The 23,074-nt window shown below is 41.9% G+C and overlaps 1 protein-coding gene and 1 long non-coding RNA gene across 4 annotated transcripts; one reads left to right on the top strand and one right to left on the bottom strand.

Annotated features, from left to right (window-relative positions):
• Positions 1–206: 206 nt before the first annotated feature.
• LOC118499458 lies at positions 207–14,409 on the top strand. The gene is made up of 3 exons (XR_004901943.1): positions 207–288; positions 1,092–1,094; positions 14,397–14,409. It is a non-coding gene; the product is annotated as an uncharacterized LOC118499458 (long non-coding RNA).
• On the bottom strand, positions 775–23,061 carry MARVELD2 (MARVEL domain containing 2). Of its 3 annotated transcripts, none has more exons than XM_028529908.2 (7): positions 22,963–23,061; positions 17,557–18,714; positions 15,433–15,468; positions 8,000–8,148; positions 7,582–7,753; positions 3,956–4,006; positions 775–3,130 (listed from the first exon to the last, which is right to left on the bottom strand). In XM_028529908.2, the coding sequence occupies exons 2-7, from the start codon at positions 18,697–18,699 to the stop codon at positions 3,008–3,010; spliced, it is 1,674 nt and encodes a 557-aa protein (XP_028385709.1). In that variant the 5' UTR covers positions 18,700–18,714; positions 22,963–23,061; the 3' UTR covers positions 775–3,007. The 3 variants fall into 3 exon arrangements, with proteins under 3 accessions (XP_028385709.1, XP_035876260.1, XP_035876261.1); XM_036020367.1 differs by lacking the exon at positions 22,963–23,061 and adding an exon at positions 22,521–22,924; XM_036020368.1 differs by lacking the exons at positions 15,433–15,468; positions 22,963–23,061 and adding an exon at positions 22,521–22,924.
• Between the last annotated feature and the right edge of the window lie 13 nt (positions 23,062–23,074).

Here is a 23,074-nt window from a genome sequence, read left to right as displayed (position 1 = left end):
TTTTTTCCACGATAATTTTTTCTTTTAGATAGATGGGAGTCAGAAAAAAATTACAGATTTTTCTTATATTGTTTATCTTTTGAACACTGGTGCATTTCAGTATCAGGTTTATTATGCACACCATCTGTAGAAATGCACATAAAAATGTGTACATCTCGTCTTCACCTTCACACCTCCTGTTAGACAGTAACTGTGTGGTCTCTTTCTGTTTATCACTGTCTTCAATGCTACAATACCACCCGTTCAATGAAAGCATCTGGCACATAAACAGCAAACCCAAGTGAACAGGTGAAGAATATATGCTTTCCTCTTTCCAAGTTTCAGACATTACTGACATATTCTCTTACTATGTTTCAAATTAGAATATATGTTCAAGTCAGGTGGAGGGAAAAAATGTACAGAGAATTATCTTTTGAACCGCACCTTGCCAAATGTGGCTGTTATATGGGTTGAATTGTGTCCCCTCATCCCCAAAAGATATGCTGAATACCTAACCTCTGGTACCTCAGAATGTGATGTTATTTGGAAACAAGGTCTTTGAAGGTGTAATCAGTTATGATGAGGTCATCCAGGGGAGGAAAGTGGGTGGAGGTAGAAGAGGGTGTGGGAGGGATAATGGTGATGGGAAAACTGTAGAGACAGAAGAAGGAAATATATCAAATATTAACAGTAGCCACCTTTAAGCAGTGAGATTATTGGTACTTATAATTTTCCTTTACACTCTGCTTTTCAAAAAGTTCCTACAATTTGCATGTACTACTTTTGTAAATAGAAAAAATTCCAGTATATTTGAGGCATTTGAAAAATAATAATGGTTTGTAACCATTTTGCTTGTTATATTGAACTGAATAAATACCTGCTGACTTGAAAAAAAAGATGAGGTCATCCTACTGAGGGTGGGTCACTAACCCAGTATGACTGGTGTCCCTACAGGAAGACAGCTGTGTGAAGACAGAGGATTTAGGTGATACATATAGAAGCCACGGCACACCAAAGATTGCCAGGAAACCACGGGAGGCTAGGCAGGATCCTCCCCAGGGAACTGGGCCCTGCTGACGCTGTGATTCAGACTTCTAGCCTGCAAAACTGAGACAGTACACTGCTGTGGTTTTAAGCCACTCGGCTTGTGGTACTTTGTGACGGCAGCCTGTGGCAAGCAACTCAGTGGCCTTGACTTTGAATTCTTGCAAATAATGGGGGAGGGGAAAATAGCCACCTGAATGTCATGACCCACAGGTTTTCAATGATTTTCTAGTTTATTTTATGATAATGTTAAATATTTGCAAGAACACACCCAGTCAACACAGGAATGCTAGAGCAGCAAAACAACTAAAATTTTAATATGCCTAGATACTGACATAAAAAAAACTTAAGTCCAGTGTTACAACAGTGGTTTTGGAAAAATAACACAATTATAACAGAATCAAGTTTCACAGAGTTAAGTTTCCTTAACAGTTCATTTCGATATTAATCTAACTCTTTACAGTCTATCAAAATGGAATTATTTTATCTTTTTTTTTAAGCATTGATATTCTTAAGTAAAATGTGAGCATGGGGCCCAATGCATAAAACAGAAAGTGAAGCTGTTCCAACTGAAGTGGGCTTCCAGGAGGGGCCTCATGCTGCCCTAGGTCTCACCCCTTAAGACTCTCAGGGCGTTGAGCAGTCAGAGGACCATGGTATCAAAACACTAACAACACACAGTCAGATTTCACTGACAAAGGAAAACCAGGAGATTCATTCAGGAACCCACACTTCTTAACCCTCTGCTTTTCCATGCTTTTCTGTGGTTTCACTTGAGAAAATTCTTTGAACGTGAATTGTTTGAATGGCAGCTATATTAAGCAGAAATTTATTTCTAACCCCGGGAAATTACAAAATAGATGCTGCTGAACAGGATCTGGTAGCAATGATTTTTTTAAAAAAACTTTTTAAGGCAGTTCATTGTTCATACTAATAAAAATAAAACATTTCTCTTGAATAAAGCCCCAAAGCAAAGATAATTCTTGGGAAGATGAAGCATCCCAATAAACAAAAGGGGGGGATTCTAAGTCAAGGCAACATCATGGGGCCCGAGGATAAACATCCAAACGAGAGAGAAGAGGCAACGACACCCATACAGTCCTGCGTGAGGTGCCGTGAACAGGAAGGGCTGGGCTGTGGACGTGTGTGCACAGTGACACTGGTTCAAGACGGGAAGTCTGTGTTGGACCCCAGTGGGCACAAAACCACAGGGAAACATCTGCTTAGTTATTAACAGCATAGGAGAGAAGGTCATGAGACACATGGCCTTTTGGTTAGCTGGTCAGGCTTGCTCATTAAGGACCTTTCCTTGAGACATTCTAGGTAGTTTATTCACCTCACATATGTTTTCCTACAGATTTCACAAACAACAGCGTGGTGCTAGCAAGGTGCCAGACTCTGTTCTAAGTACCTCACAAATACTCACTCATTTAATCCTCCTAACCACCCTATGAGGTAGGCACTATTATCAGCTGTGTTTTACAGATGAAGAAATAGGCACAGAGAGATTGCGCAACTTGCCCAAGACCATCAGGCTTGAAAATGTTTATCTTGCATTCAAACCCCTTTCAAGGGAAAACAATGACAGCTGTGGCCAGGAAGGGAAGTTTGTCCTAGAAACTCTTAGGAACCCGCCTGAGTCAAAAAGGTAAAATTAATACTCTACAGCACCGGAATCGATCCATTCTCAGCACTAGAACCGATACTCGCTTCCACGCCTGAGAATGTGATCTCTAAATCACTTTTAATTTCAACATAAATTGTACACAGATGAATACAGTTTCCTCCATGCTTAGTAAAGGCCCTTAGCACATTTGTTTTTCTGAAATGCTGAAGTGAAATCATACTGTTCTAACATTGCATTCCAGCTAAACCAAGTAGAGACTGATTCAGGAAGAGCTTGCTTCTTTATCACAGAAACTGACATAAAAAAGACAGTAAATAAATATGAAGTTTCATATAAAAGAGTGGTTTCAAATAAGGTTTAAGAATAACTTTGAACATCCCAATTCATTACTTTATCATATTCTTGAATTCTTTGCTTTATGTGAGAAAGTTTATTCTTTAGATAATCACAGCGTTCTTTTTTTTCCAGAAATGTAGGATCCTAAAAAAGAAACACAGTTGTTCTATCAGCCTCTGCCTTCTCAACAAGAAAACCCCCAAAACACAGACACATACATTATCACCCAGAAAATGACCCTTCCTGGAAGATTTTCCTGCAGATATAAAAATCTGCCTTGTAAGATAATCAGTTTTTAATAGACTTTATTTTTTAGAATAGTTTTAGGTTCACAGCAAATTTGAGAAAGGCAAACTACCTTTAACTTTAGTAGTTTATTTTTTTTAAAGATTTAATTTACTTATTTGTAGAGAGGGGAGGGGAGGGAGAAAGAGAGGGAGAGAAACATCAATGTGTGGTTGCCTCTCACGCACTCTCTACTGGGGACCTGGCCTGCAATCCAGGCAATGTGCCCTGACTGGAAATCGAACTGGCAACCCTTTGGTTCACAGAAGGGCACTCAATCCACTGAGCCACACCAGCCAAGGCTAACTTTGGTAGTTTAAAATACATAAAAAAGTGAGTATAGAAACGTTTAATAAAAGCTCTCTTGGGCCTCTACTGATTTGTGTAATTAAGGAAGGAGTTAGAAACAGGTAAAATAAGGTCGTGTTTCTGAAGGAAATGTGGGTGGTGAGTACCGCATCAGTGCTCATGTGTCTAGGTGGCTCGACCAGGACACAGCAGAACGTAGTCAGAACAGAGATAGGAAGAAAAGGTGTCCAGCAGGCGCCCCTGCTCCCTAACAAGGGGCATCTTAAGAAATTCAAAAAAAAGAAGTACTTTAGCTAAAAGAATCTAAAGTCTGTCAGTTGTTTCCATTGCACCTGGATAAGAATGTACTTTGAAGAAGAAAATGGTTTTACTCACCTTCTTCTTTTTCTTAAACTCTTCAAGGATTCTTGAAATTCTCTCACGTTCCTAAGAAAAGCATATTGTATACTTGAATTAAAACACTTGCACTTACAAATTTCAAGAATGTCTCAAAGTACACTGGGAATTAGAACAGAAAGCAATTTTTACCTAAGACTATAATGACAGTATTCATGTGCAAGAATCTGATTCACTGGACATCTGAGGTCTTACTATCGGCCAGGCGGTGGGACTGAGGGTGAGCAGAAAGGCCCTGCCTGCGTGAAACCAGAACTGGGTCCCAGTGCCTCTGCCTGCCAGCTCTGTGACCTTGATCTTTACTCCTCCCAAGGCTCAGTCTCCTTATTGGTAAATGGAAATAACTCTAACTACCTCATAGGGTTGTGAGAAGTCTTTGAAATGATCCTTGTAAAGTGCCTGGCACATAATGACCACATTATTAAGGATAATTTATTAACTTATTATTATTTATAGGCCTATTATTTATAAGCCTATAAATAATAATAGACCTATAAATAATAATAAACCTATTATTTATAAACCTATTATTAGGCATAATTTTCACCCCTGTTGATAAGCTATTTTTCATGTTATTTGGTATTGAGATTCAGAGGTTGAAAATATTCGATTTTTGGAAATAGCTAATATAATGTTCCTTCTAACTTTATTCTAAGTTTTATAATAAACATGGAATTTGTTAAGGGGTTGAATGGCCTATCCAAAGGGAACAGATGACTAGAACAATGCCTTCATTTATCCATGAAACCTATGCTATAGAGACCGTTAGATACTATAAACCTAATAAATAAAAAAACAAAATGTTATAATTTATAGTTCTAAAAGCGTTTTCTTTTTTAAGGACTTATTTATTTTTAGAGAGAGAGCAAAAGAGGGAGAAGAAGAGAAACATCTATGTGTGGTTGCTTCTCACACACCCCCTACTGGGGACCTGGACTGCAACCCAGGCATGCGCCTGGACTGGGAATCAAACCGGTGACCCTTTGGTTCGCAGGCCGGCACTCAATCCACCAGCCAGGGCCCCCTGAGAACATTTTCTATCACTTACCCACATGCTTCTCCCAATACATTTTAATTCCTCAATGTCTTTTACATACTACAACCATGAGTAGCATTTGTGCTGTGCAGGCTGCCTGCAGAGAGATGGATCTGGAGACGCAGCTGTCATCTATGTTAACAGGTCCTGGACTGGAAGCAAACTAGAAGCCTGGGGCCAGGGCTGCTGTGCCGGAGACGCACACAGAACTGAGTGGTAAAACCTATGCTAGAGTCTGTGTGAGAAACTGAATTTAAGAGAGGGAGGACCAGAGGAATGATTTTGAGCAATATTGGTATTTTATGGGCTTAGAAAAGCCATGCAATTGTTTCATTTTTTAAAAGATTTTATTTATTTATTTTTAGAGAGAGAAGAAGAGAAGGAGAGAGGGAAACATCAATGTGTGGTTGCCTCTCCCACACCCCCTACTGGGGACCTGGCCTGTAACCCAGGCATGTGCCCTGACTGGGAATCAAACTGGTGACCCTTTGGTTCACAGGCCAGCACTCAATCCACCGAGCCATACCAGCCAGGGCCAATTGTTTCGTTTTTCAAGGGCCACAACCAGGCTGGTGGGAGAACGTGTGCCTCTAAGTGAGCCCACTGGGCCTTGACGTGGCTCCCTGGGGACGTGCTGGGGAATGAGTGAGCTTTACTGGCAGACTCCTGCCCATGGCAAAGCTCCGCCTGTGGCCAAAGAGAAGTGAACATTTGTGATACAATTAATATTTCTACTTTAGATAAGGACTGGAGGAGACACCGAGACTAAGTGTGGCCCAGTCACTGGGCTTCTCACTTGCCATACCATGCTAAAACCCAGAGGACATGACTACTGTAGGTACCGTGTAGAAATGTCAGGGGAGGACTCAGTCTCTCAGCCCCAACTGCAGACTGTCATGCCTGAGCCCTGGCCCAGTCACACCAAGCCCTCAAACCAGAGACCACTGGGTATAGGCTCAGAGCTACCTGTCTCAGTTGGGTTTCTCAGCATCCTGTCTGTCAATCAGCTCGAGGTTCCCATCCTGTGCTAATCCAGACTCCTGGGCCACTTGTTCCTGGAGGCCCTATAAATGTGGTCACCCTTTGTGGACCCGTGGACCTTGCTTGCTCTCCAAATGGTACTAATTGACCCTTGACCTGTAGTAGTTGCTGGGTTTTTCCTGTTTCCTGGTACTAGTGTCACTTAGCCAACATTATCGCATTGCTCCAGGATTGGGAAAATGTCACTACTCTACATGCTTGGCTTAGCTAGCTCATAATTATAACCGATTTAAATGCACACTTAAAAGTCTGTGGTTAAAATAAGAATGCCCAACTTATATGGATCTAAAAGAATATGTATATGTGTGTATATATAATACAAAACATATATCTATTATATATCCATACATTAATCTTTTTGAAATTATTTTAAAACGCTGTGTGAATTCTTAAAATTTTAATTATACAAATAATAGATTAAATTAATACATCCTCTTTAAAAAGGACAGGATAGTACATGCAAATGTTCACAGCAGCATTATTCTAGTAGTCAAAAAGTGGAAACAACCCCAATGTCCATCAACTGATAAGCCGTATATCCAAATAATGGAATGTTATTGTCCCACTACAAAAAAGAACAAAGTACAGATCCTTGCTACAACACAATATAGATGAACCTTGAAAACATTATACCAAGTGAAAGAAGGCAGACACTAAAGGCCACATTGTATCACTGCATGTATATGAAAGGTTCAAAAGAAGCAAATCCATAGACAGAAAGCACACTGGCAGTTGCCAAAGGCTGGAGACAGGTGGGAATGGGAGTAAGGGCTACTTGTTCATGGGGTGATGAAAGTGTTCTGGAATTAGGGAGTGGTGATGGTTGTATGACTCTGACTTGGTGAATACACTAAAATCAGCTAATTATACAGTTAAAAAGGGTGCATTTTATGGCATGTGAATTGTATTTCAATAAAAAAAGTTTGTACATTAGCTAAAAAGTGAAGAATAAAATATGAAATAAGAAGGCACTTATAGGAAAAGGAAAAGAACATTACAGAAAGTGCTGCCCTCCTCACCTGGCTTTCCCCTCCGCCAAGGTCACCTTTCTCAGACTGGCTCAGGTGCCCAGCAGCTCACATCTGCAGCTTCAGACCCGCTCTGCGCTCTCCCCCACTGCGCTCTCTGGGCCTGGAGTGGCTCCCGCTCAGCTATCACTGGCTGCTGGAGAATGCAGGGCCCCTTGGGGCTCCTAGGCACACCACCCACTCCTTTGTGAATAAAACTTCCTCAAAGTATCTGAGTTTACGTGTGCCATCTTTCTCCATTGGGACCCTGATTGACTTAGTATGTATCTTTGCTAAATTCATACTTGATGTAGATAAGAAAATATTGTTTAACAATTGAAGGCTGAAGACATTCAATTATATAATTTGAATTGTAACCTTGACTAGTCACCTTGAAGACCTCAAGTGACTTTCCTAGACAGACAGCAGACACATGTGGTTATGGCTTGTCTGCATTTTAAAAAAGGTCAGATCTTTCCTTTCCTAACTACCAGTCTTCCCAGGCAGCTGTAGACACTGACCTGCTGGTTTCCTGAATGATGTGGCAGCCTGCTCATCACTGCATCCAGCTCATCAAACTTCCTCAAGACGGCTTGAACTTCTGCAGAGAGCTCTTTGTACTCGGAAAACTGGTCTTGGAACACAGCTTTGTAGCGTTCTCGTTCATCATCCGTCTGAATCACAGGGTACTTTCTGGGGGGAAAAATTAACCAAAGTGGTAACTTTTCACTACAACAAGCCACATGGGAAATCAGCTCAGCTTATTCCTCACTGACCATGTTGCACCTTCAATTCAATACACTATCTCCCAGGTAAGAAACAACTGTTCAAACATAGATGAGTTCAGGCAGAGAGGATTAACTTAGAGACAAACAGGAACACGAAAAGCCCAAACAGAACCTCTCAGTTCCTATCCTGAAGATTGAGACCGATACTCACGCCACATAGTCAGGCAACACGACGGGTTTAGGGATGTGGCCTGCAGGAATGTGTCTACTCAGTACTTCCGGCTTCATTTTTGTTGCCCTCAATTCTTTGAAATTAACTTCTTGGTCTTTCTGTCTGTCACCACTGATGGCCATTTCACACTACAGTTTGGGAGAAAAAGAGGATTTGTTTACAAACAGAGGCAGAAGAAAACATGGAATTCGCTCTTAGAAGAAAAAATGGAGGGTCCAAGAAGATGCAAAGTAGAAACAGCAACTAACATCTCACTTCAGAATTACAAGTTTTATACTGACAAAGTTGTTCTGAGTCTTTCTGTAACAGCTGGAGGGACTCACATGGAGATATGGGCGAGCATAAAACAGGCAGAACACCCTCCAACCCCCATCATGTATATGTCAAGGATGGGTGATGAAATGGTGAATCCGGGGTCTTAAGTACCTTATTTATTTTGGATTTATACCCCAACTAATTGTAAAAGAATAAAAATGTAATTCAACATAACTTCAGGGAACAAAAGTGGAACAAATCTACTCAAGTGGAATAAGAAAAAATGACACCGGAACCCGAGATGAAGCGATGACAAGCAGCCACTGAGGGGGTCAGAGAGGGACATGAGCTGCGGTTCTCGCTGCCCGAAAGGCAAGCGAAGAAGCCAGAGGAGAGATGGTGGGTGTCTTTACTGTGCCCACGTGTCTGCAACCTGCGATTCCCTGAAGAGCTCATGAGGACCCTGGAGGTGGTGGTTTAAGTCACCCTAGTTTCTACCCTGGGGAGCTCCTAAAGGCCTTTTTAGTAAAAAATGGTACATTCAAAAGAAAGGGAAAGAACGCAAGATGACATAGCCCAGAGAGGAAACACGGGGGACAGACCTTAAGAGCTAAAACAGCCAAAAGAAGGGCAGTAGGGGTGCAAGGCCCAGCAAACCTGCCCTGGAACAGGCAGGCTAAGACGGATGCGCAGCTTTGGGGCTAGGGAGAGTGTTCAGGCCCCTGCTAAGCAGTGCCCAGAATACCAGTTGAGTTGGTAAGGCTGCTGGATGCCAGGAAAGGGGTTCCACTTCACACATACAAGAGCCAGGTTCAGAGAGGTTTAGTATCTCCTCCAAGGTCTCATAGCTACGAGTGGAAAAGCCATGATTAAAACCCAGAACTTTTTGGCTCACTGACACTTTCAATGAGTAACACGAGGAAACTGGTGTAGTTAGCTGTATACTGTTCAATGCTGAAGTTTCCCGAAGTTCTGGTAGCATGCTAGAAATGAATTTGCACTGGGCGGGGCAGGCACTGCCATCTCCTTAGGGCAATCAGCGCCCCTCCACTGCCCCCCGTGGGCCCTCGCCTCAGGCTTGTTAATTAAACTCAAACTGAACTGATAGTAGCCCCTACTCCACCAAAAACAAATACAAAATGAGATGTTAAAACCTTGCCAGGCAGCTTATAAAATCCCTTGTTTCCTGACTTTCTATCTCTGGGGCTGCCTCTGAGGTTTGGTCTAACATGAGCTCATTCTAAAAACCACTAGCTCTTAACTCACCAAACAGCACAGCCCAGATTAGAGGATCAGATGTGCTCACCAGCCCTGGGGGGGAGGGCGGTGTGTTAGGAAAAGGAGAAGCTCCCAGACCTGGCACTAGGTGAAGGGGAACCAGGTCGCCTCAGTGCAGAAAGGCACACCAGCCACTGGGCCCAAAACAGCACGAATTTGAGTGGGAACAGAACGCTCTGAGGGAAAGTCTGCTTTTTTCTCTGCTGGTGAGGATGCCATTTCTTCATCCTAATGAGTGCTGATATGTTTAATCTTGAAAATGAATTACGGTGTTGAATATTTTGGCTTATATAGAAGAGTTCTTTTTCGTGGCATTCCTTTTTCAGTTTCTGTCGAACAACCCATTTCTCACACTGCTGGCCCAGGGAGCGGCCCTGAACACCACTGGCCCCGCTGGCCCCACTGGCCCCGCAGTCTCAGCAGCAGCCCAGGGTGGCAAGCTCAGGCTTCCTCTGCAGTCACGAATTCGGCCCAGGTCCTCACAGTGGGCACAACAGTCCACAGGACAGTCCATAAGGGGTTTGGGTTTTTTTTCCAGTTAAAGTTTTTTTCAAGCAGGAACTATTCATTTTCCTTACTTGTCCATCTCTATTTCCAAGACATAACCTTTACTATAAAGAGGCAGTTTTAAGAAGCCAGAATATTTCCAAAAAAACCCCAAAACTATTTCATCTGCTTTAATTTTTGTTTTATTTTTATGTCCTTAAAATATCCTTCCACACTTTTAGGGTGAACCTCACTGATCATTAGTTCAGAAAACCCTACTGGGGGGAAAAGTCCAAAACTAGACATGAGAGGAAGAATCAAATCACTTTAAGCTTCCGTGGGAAGGGAGCGCTGGGCTCTAGCCCTGGGCCTGACTGCTCTCCAGCAGCATTCCTGATTACGAACACAGCCCCAGAAACCACATTTTTTGCTTCTAGTAAAAACTAGTTTTGTCAGCAAATATCAGAGGAGCTTTACTGTGAGGCAAGAGAAAGTAATTAAGCAATGGGATAAGTAATGCTTTGTATGTAATTACTAAGTCTTTCAAATTAAAAAGGGGCTGATGAATATGCTGTTATGTTAGAAATAGGGAAAGCTAGCCCTGACTGGTGTGGCTCAGGGGGTTGAGCATCGTCCCCCACACCCTCAGGTCACTGGTTCAATTCCTGGCCAAGGCACATGCCTGGGCTGCAGGCCAGGTCCCTGGTTGGGCAGCACGCAAGAGGCAGCTGATCAGTCTTTCTCTTCCCCCACTCTCTAAAAATAAATAAATAAAATCTTTTTTTAAAGAAGTGTCCATTTCCCGATTTCTGATTCTTTCTCCCTCTGAGTGTATAATGTAATGATGCACAGGCCCCTGATCCCAAAATGACACCATTACTTTTGATGCCTGGATTAGATTTTGGCTTTTTTTTTTTTTTTTTTTTTTGCTTGGGAAAGAACTCTGCTCAGCACTTAGGGATTTATTAGAATTTATTTCTGTCTCTATTTGATCTTACTTTATGTCTGCATATTATTTCTTTTAAAAATAATCTTGTTTCCTTTTTATAAATTCTATTTGTTAAATGCTAAAGGGAAAGCCCAACAGTTCCAAACAAGTGACAGAAAACTGAAGTTCAGAAACACGGTACGTAATTTACCCAGGATCACAGAGCTAGTAAGTAGCTGATCTTGTACTCAAATTCAGATTTGCCTGATCCCAAAACTTATTTTGCCTTCGTCACACTGCATGCCTCTCCTAGGGCAGTCTGCCAATTCTTCCCTGCTTGGGACTAGGGAGGAAGCAGGCAAAAATCATAGCCAATGAGAAGCTAGAGATCCAAGCTCTTGTACAAGGTTTCTGATTGGTAAGTCCAAGGGAGATTCCTCAGTTAAGTCATGAGGTCCTCTCTCATGGAGGTCTACCTTCTGCCTATAAAATACATCTATGTATGCTGATTCACACTGATGCATCTCCCAGGAAAAGATGCCTTTGAAAGGATATACTGGATTGATATAATTTTAAAAGGAGTCCTAGGAATGGGGGTTCCATCCCTGCTAAGGTTATTCCTGAGTATTCCAGGACCTGTCAGGATCTGGAACTCCATAGCACACCCTGGACATGCTGGGCACCAACCTCCTAGGGTGGTCCAAAAGAGCTACCCTGAACTCCCTGGCAGAGCTTTCTAATCCTGTCCCACATGTGAAACCTGCTTCAGCCACATTCTCACCAATGACACTGGCCACTCTATCATTTGGGGTACGTTCCTCCAATTCAGACAAGCCTTTTACTCTATTCTGTACTTAATCCCATTGGTAAATCCTACTACCTGCAAGGGACTGACCAGGAAGCCCACAAATTCTGCCCTGGCCAAGAATGACCACCACTGCCACACCATCACCATATTGCAGCTCAGTGAGACAGTCCAGCCTGGTGCTGAGCAGTCAACACCTGCAGAGTGGTCACCCTTAACCCCACAAAGCAAACAGATTTTTCTCTTCTGCCCTGAGGATGTTCTGAAACACATTTCCTAATGTTCACACTCTGATTTGCCAACTCAGATATCAGATTTTGACATCACCCATTAATGAGAGTCAGCTTTTAGAAAGTGAATTTCTGCATATGTAAGTTTTTAGGCCCCCTTTCCTTCATAAAGTCTTTCCAATACTGATTATCTTCTAAACCAAAGTCCCTTTGAACTTGACATGTTATGCAGTAACCATTATTTTAGGACTCTGACAAGGCTGTGACACATTCCGGGCCAGGGTGGAATTTATGACTTTCCTAGTTGGTCCCTCTGGGGCAGTAGGAGTTACCAGTGGGTTAAGGCAATGCTGGCAGTCTTGAAGGAGAGTACTGGCCATGATCTGCCAAAACCAGCCTCACGATGACTCCCAGCTGGTCAAACTCGCTAATGTCTCTGGACTAACATTGGAAGGCAGCCAATAGGGTTAGCTAGGAAAGTTGCATTTAAATCGAAAAAAAAAGGGGGGGCCAGTGTTAGTAATATTTAAACATCAGCCCTTTTTGCTGATCTCAGTATCTGAAATGAGTATTAATCTAATTCTTTAAAAACTTAAAAAAATTTAATAGGTAACATATATACATCATGATGTAACAGTTCAAAAGGCCCAAAAGGTACATAATGAAAAGTCTCCCTTTATCCCTGTTCCCCCCCCCCGTTAGCCAGGTGCCCCCCTAAAGGGAACTACTATAATCACTTTCAGGTACATGTGATACGTACATTTTAGACAGCTTTAAAATGAGCATCCATTTAGCTCTGAGCTAGAACAAGTCTAATTGAAATGTATATCCTGACAGCAATAAATGTTGAATGAATGAACACAAAACTAAAACACAGGGGAAGCAGGAAGTTAAAACAAAAATAAAACAAATGCAAAGGCAGATACATGCACACAAAGTACAGCAGTCTCTCTCTAATTCTCTGAACAACGTTTCAAAAGTGTGCAGGTTTGCAGCACTAGGTCCACACGGCCTTGTGAGAGAAACTCACGTGCACCGTGCCTGCTCAGTCAGGATGGGTCAGCTATCTCTTATTTCTACAGATGGATGAACATCCAAAATAATCCAGGAAAGCTGTTGAACCCTGTCAGCTGCAATTCAGATGAGTTTACATATATGTCAAAAATAATGCAATTGACTTTAAAAAATGTTGCTAGTTACAGATCCCCAGTGATGACCAATTAACAATGCCAAGTTTGACATTATCATCCATAAATTGACTTTCCTAGGAGATGTCAGAGAAATACAAATCTCTATGCAAATTATTTAGTTTGATTTTATAGTTCTTGATGCTTGTGATCCCTTTCTCATACATACACACACACACACACAATTATACTCTATAATCTTGTGTCTGTGTTTTTCTTTTTCACTAGATTTGTAAGCCCCTGAAAAATGGAGATAATACCCTTTTTTACCCTAATTACATATATACACTCATGTATGTATGCATGCATGCATGTATGTATATACAATGATACTCTTTGTAGTATTCATATCACTGGCCCACAGCCAGGCTGGCACATGTTTGTTCAATGAATTAATTAATGATGACACTGATGTATTAATCACGATCCTTTGGGCAGACTATTCACCCACTTCATAAAGCACAAAGTATTTTGTGCTTTTCACCCACTCCTATTTCAGCACAAAGTATTTTTGGCAGGAACATCACAGAAGTGATGCTGTGTTTTTCTTAGTGCATCATATTAAGAGAATACTTTCAAAGAATATTTGTGTGCTATAGAGAATAAAGTTAAAAAGAACCAATAAAAGGTATTTTCAAAATGGATGTACTTAACAAAGGGCTTGAACAAACTGGCAATCCAACAAAAAAAAGAACTAGACAGGATATGACAGTTAATAGAAAAGGAAATGCAAATATAACAGGGAAAATGCTGAGCCTCACTCCTCACAAGAGAAATGAAATGGTAACTACACGAGACACTGGTTTCAGCCATCAGACTGATGTCGACATCTTTCCCAACACACTGTGTTGGTCAGGGGGTGAGAAGGCCTGCCATGCTGTAGGAGTGAGAATGGGTAAAATTTCTATTGGACAATCTGATGATCAAAATATATGAAGGGAAGTTTGTACAAGCATATTCTTATATGTACAAGGTTATTCACTATAAGATTGTTTTTAATAGTGAAAGACTGGAAATAACCTAAATGTTCATTTATGGTTAAATAAACTATGATTTGTCCACATAATGCAATACCATGCAATTGTAAAAAGAGAAAGCAGAAGGTCTTTATGTACTAATAGGAAAATGTCTTAGAAATGCATTGTGGAAAAATAAGGGACATAACAGTGTGTATGGTATGCTACCATTCGTGTAAATGGGGGAGGAGAGCGAATATATACATAACACATTTCTGAAAGGAAACACAAGAGGCTAATAACGCTGGCTGCCTCCAAGTAGGAGAATTGGAAAGCCAAGGTATAGGAGTGAGAGAAGGCTTTGTATTACAGCTTCTTTTGAATTTTGAACCAAGTAAATATGCTATCTTTTCAAAGAAAGAAACAAACCAATAACTTGGATTCTCAGCTTTTGCTTGGAAATAATACCCATATCTTAATGAAGAACTTTCTGCTCTGGCTGGGTGGCTCAATTGGTTGGAGCATCATCCTGTACACCAAAAGACTGCAGGTTCAATCCCCAGTCAGAGCACATACCTAGGTTGCGGATTTGATCCCCAGATGAGACACGCACAGGAGGCAACTGATTGATGTTTCCCACTTTGTTGTTTCTCTCTCTCTCTTTACCTCCCTCCCTACCTCTCTCTCTAAATTCAATAAACATATAACTTGGGTCAGGGTTTTAAAGAAATGAGAGAACTTTTCAATGAGATAAAATTATGATTAAAATATATTAAATTATTTTATATATGTAAATAACTATAATAACAGCGTCTCATTTGATCATCTCAGCAATCTTGTGAGTAGGAAGTATTATTATTTCAATTTTATTGATGAAGAAAACAAGGCATTAGAAAGTTAGACACCTGCTTACCACCATACAGTTAATAAGTGGTGGAATAGAAATTTCTTTCCTGACACAACATTTGGCAGCTGAAAGAACTTTAAAGAGATTGCATAAAGTTTGGGAGAATTTTCTTCGCTTAAAAAATGATTAAAATTTAAACATGTAAGGAGGACCAACATTCACTTACATAACTTCTCATCTAACAAAATGTAAAGAAGCTATTAATAACCTTATCTAATTTGATCCTTTTTGTATTAGAAAAAAGCTGAAAGTCCTTTTAGGAACTCAATGTAATAGATACACTTTCACAGACAGATGATCTACTCTGTAGATTTATAGATAAGAGAGAAAAGTATTTACCAAATCTAGAGATAAAATATAATGTGAGGTTCTTCTCTTACCATTTTCCTTTTTGATGAAAATGATGGCTCACTTATCTGGAACAAAGAGAATTAAAATGATTTTTTAAAGGCATGCGAAGTTACTTTGCAATCATTGCCATCCACCTGCATTTATAGTCCAATCTCCATGCTACAGAGGTTGATTCTCTAGTTTTCAGATGTTCCTCCACTCTTTTGGCCAGATTTCGATGGGCCGGTGGAGAACCAGAGGGGATGGGGTATCTGTAATTTCCTGTCAATCAGGAACAAAGAGCAGAGGTGGAAACTTGGAGATGGTTGAGACTGTTAGGTAAGTTGTTCTGCATCTCCTAGGTTTTCTTTATTCTTGGCTCCCATTACCTTGCACATTTAAAGAGTCTGAGACAGTTATATTATAAAATTAATAGAAAAAAGCCACAGGCCATTACATCGTTTAACTTTCAGGAAGATACAGCAACACAAAGAGGCACAGCCTCCAGCGTCAGAGGAAATTCCAGTCCAATTAGCCATTATGAAAAGCCTGATAAAAACAAGTTTTTGTTGACAAAGGGAAAAGAATGAAAGTATTATGTTGACAATTACAGATAACGTAGAATTTTGAAATGATATTAAGAACTCTATTGTTATTAAATTTACATAAACTTATGAGGATATGTGTGTTTCACTACCTAGATTTCACACTGATTAGAATTTAAAGTTCTTTACTTTGTATACACAGATGTAAATTTAAGAAATATGCTTAACATGCCAAGGCAAACTTTTAGAAAAACTTAAATCTATGTCAAGTTCTAGTAAGATTAATATATTTTGTGACAAAAGAATATAGCTCACATTGAAACATGCTGAGGTTCTCCATAAATCATAAGGTACTTGTTAAAAACTTAATCAAGTTTTTTGTTGCTGTCATGCATAAGATTCTTGTAAAAGAGTAAAAAAGTATATAGGTCAGTAAGTAAAAAAATAGGTTATTGAGTAAATAAGGACAAGGTTTCATCTTTTATCTATAGTTTTGCCCAATATGCAGGGGTAGGGCAAAAGTAGGTCTACAGTTGTGAGTACATGAAACAGTTTATTCTTGTATTGCTATTTATTAATTATTGTGTTATTTATTTGTATTACAACTTTAAACCTACTTCTGCCCACCCTGTACACCATGTGCAATTATATAGTATAAGGAGATATGTGGAAAAGTGGGAAAACATACATAATATAATTAATTTAACATTAAGAAAAAGTTAAATACTGACATCAGTGTGAGGAAATTCTACTAGACACTTCTTAGAAGAAGAAAGCAAAACAACTTATTTCAGGGTATAATGAAGCTAGTAGAACATCTCTTAACATTTTGCTACTGTTTAAATAAAATTATTTTAAATAGGGCTTTGATGCAGTCTTATCCTCTAGATTTTATTATTATTAATCCTCTCCCTCCTTCTTTCTCCTTTGTATATTTAATTAGTTAAATCTTAGAACTGAAATCAAGTACATGGCTCCCATTCTAATTTTGGAGCATTCATCTACCTAAAATAAGGACGAAACATCAAAATGCCTGAGTAAATTTTCAGAGTATGTTTTTCACAACCCAACCTCTCAATACTTGGGGAAAAAAATCATACATGGTTCACCACATGCTTACTTGACTTTACTTAGCTTGCTGCAAGAAAGTGGAACTCATCGTAACAGATTTAAATGAGCACTTTCCTCCTCTAACTGCAAAACTGTGTTTTTTATTGTCTCACCATGCTAAAGAATCAAGATTGTTCTAAAACTTACTTCAACGATAAGACATTTTATTACTGAATATGTTCTTCTTCTTTGCAGGAATTCAGTAGCTATGTTTTCCCCTTAGGCACCAGAAGGACATACCAATGCAGCCAACAAACTCTAAATTATGTTACGTATCTGGTGTCTACCTGCAGGTCTGCGCAAAAGTGACCCACCAGAGTGGGCTGCCCCAGTCACAGCATGTCAGACGCTGGGCTAGGGCCTTTTGAACTTTACATCATCTTCTTAAAAAAGGCTTCTGTAAAAATCTTTGTTTTGAGAACAATACAGGGGTGGGGCAAAAGTAGGTCTATGGTTTAACAAGAGAGTGAATAACAGAAAAAAACCACTAAAAACAAATGAAAGACTGAAATTCCTTACCTCCTGTTGTTCCATGTACTCCCTGTGTCTCCGGGCTGCCTCATGCCTCCACAACTTGAGGCAAACCAAAGCACTAATGAGGTAAACAATCATGGTGACGAACAGGAACACCATCGCTGCTATCTGTCCTCCCTCCACCCGGCAGAACACTGCATTCACCGGCGTATTAAATAATGGATAGTAGCAGAGTCCACCTCGGTTGATATCATTCACATAGACTATGGCTGCGGCCATATACAAAATAAACAAGGCCACGTTAATTCCAAATTCAGTTAGGGGCCACCAGTTAGAGTCCAAAAGAATGGTCTGATAATACATGGACATGCCAAGAACCAGAATAATAATGGTGGTGACCCAAGCTAATCCAGCAACCACAAGTACAAAAGGAGTCTTGGGGCCACTGTAGTAATAGCCCCCATATATACTGCCCAGGCCACCAATGCCTCCCATGGCAGTGGGCGGGGAATAGCCAAACATGTTATACCACTCACTGTCCTTGTGAATGTAAGCTGTGACACAAGCGAAGACGCCGGCCCCCAGAAGGAGCTCCACCACACCCAGAATTCTCAGCAGGCCAGGCCACGACTTCATGTAGGAATACCTCAGGTTATACGCCTCTACCTTCTCACTGTATGTGAGAGCTGTTTGTGTGTGTCGGCTTAGAGATCCATAGGGATCCTGGGGAAGCATCGCTTCAGCCTCCTTCCGGGAATTAAAGGTTCCTTCTGACTCTCCGTAAGGATCTTTGCAGGAGTCGGGGGGTGAACGGTGGTTTGCTCTCCCTGGAGACGCTGGAGGTGAACACTCCACTCCATCGGAAATGTATCTGATGTCTGACACTGGCTTATCCCATTCTGGGTCCTTTTTCTTCCCTCTGAAGAAGTTCTTCCAGGACTCAGGGACAAAGCGCCTTACAGGTTTGAGATCCGGTGCTATGGCCGGTTCCTCTGTGTCACTTGAGTAGAAGTCAGGGCCGAATGGTGGCTGTAATGGGAGAGGGGGCGGTGGCAAAGGATCAGCGCTCACAGCCAGCTCACTGTCACGAAGAGTCTGCAGGGTTCTTATGGTGCCATCTTCATAGGCCAAGTCCCTTGGGACCTCATCGTAGTGCCTATTCCTGGATCTTCCATCATTTGACGACATTTGTGATTTCTAGACCTGTGGCCAAGATTAAAGTCATCATTTATACTTAGTTTTTTATTATTTCAATGAGGCTGATTTAATTAACTTAGTAGTGAATGATCACATTTAGGAAACCAATATGGCCATGTCTATTATGATATATAAAATAATAACATAGGCCTGGTTGGTGTGGCTTAGTGGATTGAGTGCTGGCCTCCAAACCAAAGGGTTACTGGTTCAATTTTCAGTCAGGGCACATGCCTGTGTTGTGGGCCAGGTCCCCAGTAGGGGGCATTTGAGAGGCAACCATGAATTGATGTTTCTCTTCCTCCCTTCCCTTCTCTAAAAATAAATAAAAACTTTAAAAAAGTGATAACATAAATATGTATATCTTAAACATATGTAACAATTAATGTTAGCCAGGCATACAGTCATCATTCTATACAATTTTAAGGGCAATCAAATTTTAAATATTAGCTCTAAATTAAAACATTTGTAAGTCTAACTTATGAGTTCTGTAAACAATCAAATGTAAAAAAACAAAAATAAGACTAAATTTAACAAAGTAGGATGCTACCACATTCCAAGTAGAGTCCTTTCCTCAAACAGCTAAATCAAAATATTTAAGAGTGTAAGCATACCAAAACGTGATAGGTCAGCAAATAACTCCTCGTTTTCATTAACTCAAATCTGCTTTGGAATGAATGGCCCAGGAGAAGGAGCCTGTTAAACACAGGGAGTGAAGAGCCCCTTTCCTTCCTAAGTCAGGAAAGTCGGTGTAGGGGCATTGCTCCTTCCACTCTAAAATAGTAACACTTGATACTAGACTTTATAAACTGGTCTCTCTGCCCTGGCTGGTGTGGCTCAGTGGTTGAGTGCTGGCCTGTGAACCATAGGGTCGTGGGTTTGATTCCCAGTTGGGGCATATGCCTGGGTTGCAGGCCAGGTCCCACCTGGGGTCATGTGAGAGGCATCCACATATTGATGTTTCTCTCCTTCTCCTTATTAAAAAAAAACAAAACAAAACACAACTGGTTTCTCAGAGAAAAAAAAATCACCAAAGGTGAAGAGTCCCCAAAAGTACAACACAGAACAGCAGCAATGACCTGGTATACCGCTCTTTCCAGAGCAATTATCTAAAGGCACTGCTGTTGCCATGGAGACTCGGAAGTCACTCTGGAGGGTATTCAATCCGCCTAAAAAATAAAGCATAGAAAAGGCACTTTTATTTAACCTGTTGATTTCCTTCATAAAATCAGTAATGTGGACACAAATACAAAACGAAGGGAAGCATTTGCTACTGTAACTACTGGGTGGGTTTATAGCACATGAATTTCTCCCTCAAATTGCTTATAAGTATGTATTTACCTGAAGATTCACTGGGCACACGGCATTGTACTTGACACTATGTAGGTGGTATCACAATTTAAAAGGATAATTCCACCTAATGATATTGAACTATTTAGAAATTCCTAAGGCTTGTTTTATTTTACTTTGTAAAACGGAGACTGATCGTTCAATAAATATTCACTGAACGCCTGCCACATACCAGGCGTATCAGTGCTGTGCACCATGCTGAAAGTGTATCAGTGAATGAAGCCGACTGACATCTCTGTCTTCGTGGAGCTTATATTCCAATGGGGGAGTGACAGATGATAGATAAGGGGAATGAAGTATAGGGAACTTTAAGGAACAAAGTTAAGAAAGGGGATAAGGAGTGCATTGTGGGCAGGGTGTTACATGTATTCCCTAGGTTCCTGTTTAACAGGGTGTTAAATAGAATGACCAAGGAAGTTTCCATAGAGAATGTGACATCTGAATATAGAAATAAAGGAGGTAAAGGAGGAAGCCAGGCAGGTATTCCAGGGGGAAGTATTCCAGGTAGATGGAGCAGCTAGGGCAAAGGCCTTGAAAGAGTGACTGGCATGTTGAAGTATTAGGGCATGGAGGCCAGTGTGGCAGCAGCAGAGGGAGTGAGACGGAGAATTGAGGCCATCTGAGCCACGAGGGCCTTGAAAACCACTGGAAAGGATTTTGGCTTTTACTTGGGAGTGAGATAAGGAGCCACTGGAGGATTCTGAGTAGAGAAGTGACTCACCTGATTTTTTGGGGGGACAGTGGGGGGAGAGAGACATCAATGTGGGAGAGAACCATTGATCAGTTGCCTACCATATGCACCCATAAACACGCAACCTGTGCCATGAGCGGAGATTGAACCCACAACCACGTCACTCCAACCAACGGAGCCACACTGGCCATGTTTTAATAGGATCTCTCCAGTTGCTGTGTTGAGAGTACAGGAGACAAGCATGAAATCAGGGAGACTGGCTAGGAGGCCAGTGAAATAATCCAGTGGGCCATGGTGGTAGCAATGGAGATAAACTTTTTTTTTAAATGGGATTTATTTTTTAAAGATTTTATTTATTTATTTTTAGAGAGGGAAGGGAGGGAGAGAGTGAGAGAGAGAGACATCAATGTGCAGTTGCTGGGGGTCATGGCCTGCAACCCAGGCATGTACCCTGACTGGGAATCGAACCTGTGACACTTTGGTTCACAGCCCGTGCTCAATCCACTGAGCTATGCCAGCCAGGGCCGAGATAAACTTTTTAATAGATATTTTCAAACTCAATAAAAGTGGAAAGAACAGTATTATGAACTCCTATATACCCATTAACTTCAACTTCAGTGATTATCAACTTATGACCAATCTTGTTGCATCTATATCCCCTACCTTATTCCCTCTGTCAATACAATACTTTGAAGCAAACCGTACATCAGATCATTTCACCTGCGACATTTCACTCCTCTAGTGTAGCCTTGGGGAGAAGCAGCCTCAGAGAGTTTGAAATCCAGGTGATGTTACGTAGGCAGTCTATATACAGAAGGGCACGTGCTGCCACGGGTTAGATAGAATCATGCAGGAAATGGGTAGAGATGGAGTTTACATTTGGGGGTCTTCTAAACAGGGCACTTGGGTTTTAGAGAATTAACTATGATAGTCCCAGCATGGTGCCCAAAGCAAAGTAGGAGTTCTATAAATGATAGCAATTAATTGTTGTCTCTGTTTCTTATCTTTATCTGAAAAGTTTACATTCCAGAATGCAAAGTACTACTGTAGTTTTGAAGTACATTTTCCTAAGAAGAGTAGAAGTAAAAGCACAAGTAACTTTAGCAAATTTTACATAACAGCCCTCAATATCTATACTATAATGTATATACATTTAAAGGATACCCCATGGCTTAATTTAGCTCACTAGTATACAAAAAAAGATGTGCTTCTAATTGTAATGGATATATCTGCACCTGTAAAAGGTGGCTTATTTGAATTAGATCACCCTATCAATGTTTAAATAAAAGCAAAACACATAAATCTGAAGATTTGTGGAAGAACCAAATATGTGGTGTGAGAAGGGAACGGTCAGCTTTATTTTAGCACATCGCAAACCTGTGGATACGCGTGTCATTGGGAGCCACTCGGCACACAGAGGTGCAGTGGGTCTTTGTTTTGTCCAGGCCCGACCCCTCACTGCGTTCTTGGGAACAGATCTGGGAAAGCCACTGCGGTGAGAGAAGCGCCCCCTCCTCTGCTCCGGCTCTCCCCACAACGTGTCCCAGGAATCGAGTTTGGTCACCTTTACACCAACAGAGCCACTGCTTTAGCAGGTTGTAAAATTTTACCGGGCCCATGAAAGGAGAAGATTTCGGACGTCTGGGGGCCTCCAGCGGGGCTGGGAAAGTCCCGAGATCTTCAACTTCACCCACAAGTGAGTGACCAGGGGCCACGGAACACCTCCGCTCAGGCGTTTCCCGAGTCAGCCGCTCGGCGTGCGTGTGCCACCTACCTCGCTTGGCCCCTGTGCTCTGCCCACCCTGCGTGCGTGCTCCGTCTTCGAGTCTCTAAGCGAAAATCCACTCTCGGTCTTCCCAGATTCCACCCCAAAGTGGCCGGAACTAAGCCGGCTCAGCCAGGCCTGTCTCCCAATAACCAGGATCCCCGAGCCCGGAAAAACTGCGGCGCGCGCGGCCCGCGTCCTGCGCACCTGTCTCCCCAGTGAGACTAGGCGGGACACCGGGCCCTCCGGACGCCTGGCCCCGCTTCCTCCTCACCGCCCAGGGCACCGGCCTCCACCCGCAGGTTGTGGCCAGGCTGGGCGTTGAGCGCCGCGGGCGGAGGAAGCTCCGAGGCACCAAACCCCTCGCCGCCCGCGCACCTGCGGTGGAAGCGCAAGCCCCTCCCCGCCCGAGTCCCGGTCACGTGGGCCCCACCCCTGGGACCCCCCTCACCTGTGCGGCCGCCGGAAGAGCGCGCACACAGCCCGCGGCAGTGAAACCGGGATCAGGCTCCCGGGGCGGGGCCGAGCCAAGCCTTGCCCCGCCCGGCTTTGTCAGGACTCCC

This window comes from Phyllostomus discolor, chromosome 3, assembly GCF_004126475.2.
Source record: "Phyllostomus discolor isolate MPI-MPIP mPhyDis1 chromosome 3, mPhyDis1.pri.v3, whole genome shotgun sequence".
NCBI lineage: Eukaryota > Metazoa > Chordata > Mammalia > Chiroptera > Phyllostomidae > Phyllostomus > Phyllostomus discolor.
This window is presented reverse-complemented; position numbering and strand designations above follow the sequence as displayed.

Excerpts from the sequence above, each read along its gene's own strand:
- MARVELD2 (XM_028529908.2), bottom strand. The coding sequence starts at position 18,699 with ATGTCGTCAAATGATGGAAGATCCAGGAATAGGCACTACGATGAGGTC. Across the intron at positions 7,754-7,999 it reads GTGTTGCCTGACTATGTGGC|AAAGTACCCTGTGATTCAGA; the intron begins GTGAGTATCGGT and ends TTTTCCCCCCAG. Across the intron at positions 4,007-7,581 it reads ATCATTCAGGAAACCAGCAG|GAACGTGAGAGAATTTCAAG; the intron begins GTCAGTGTCTAC and ends TGCTTTTCTTAG.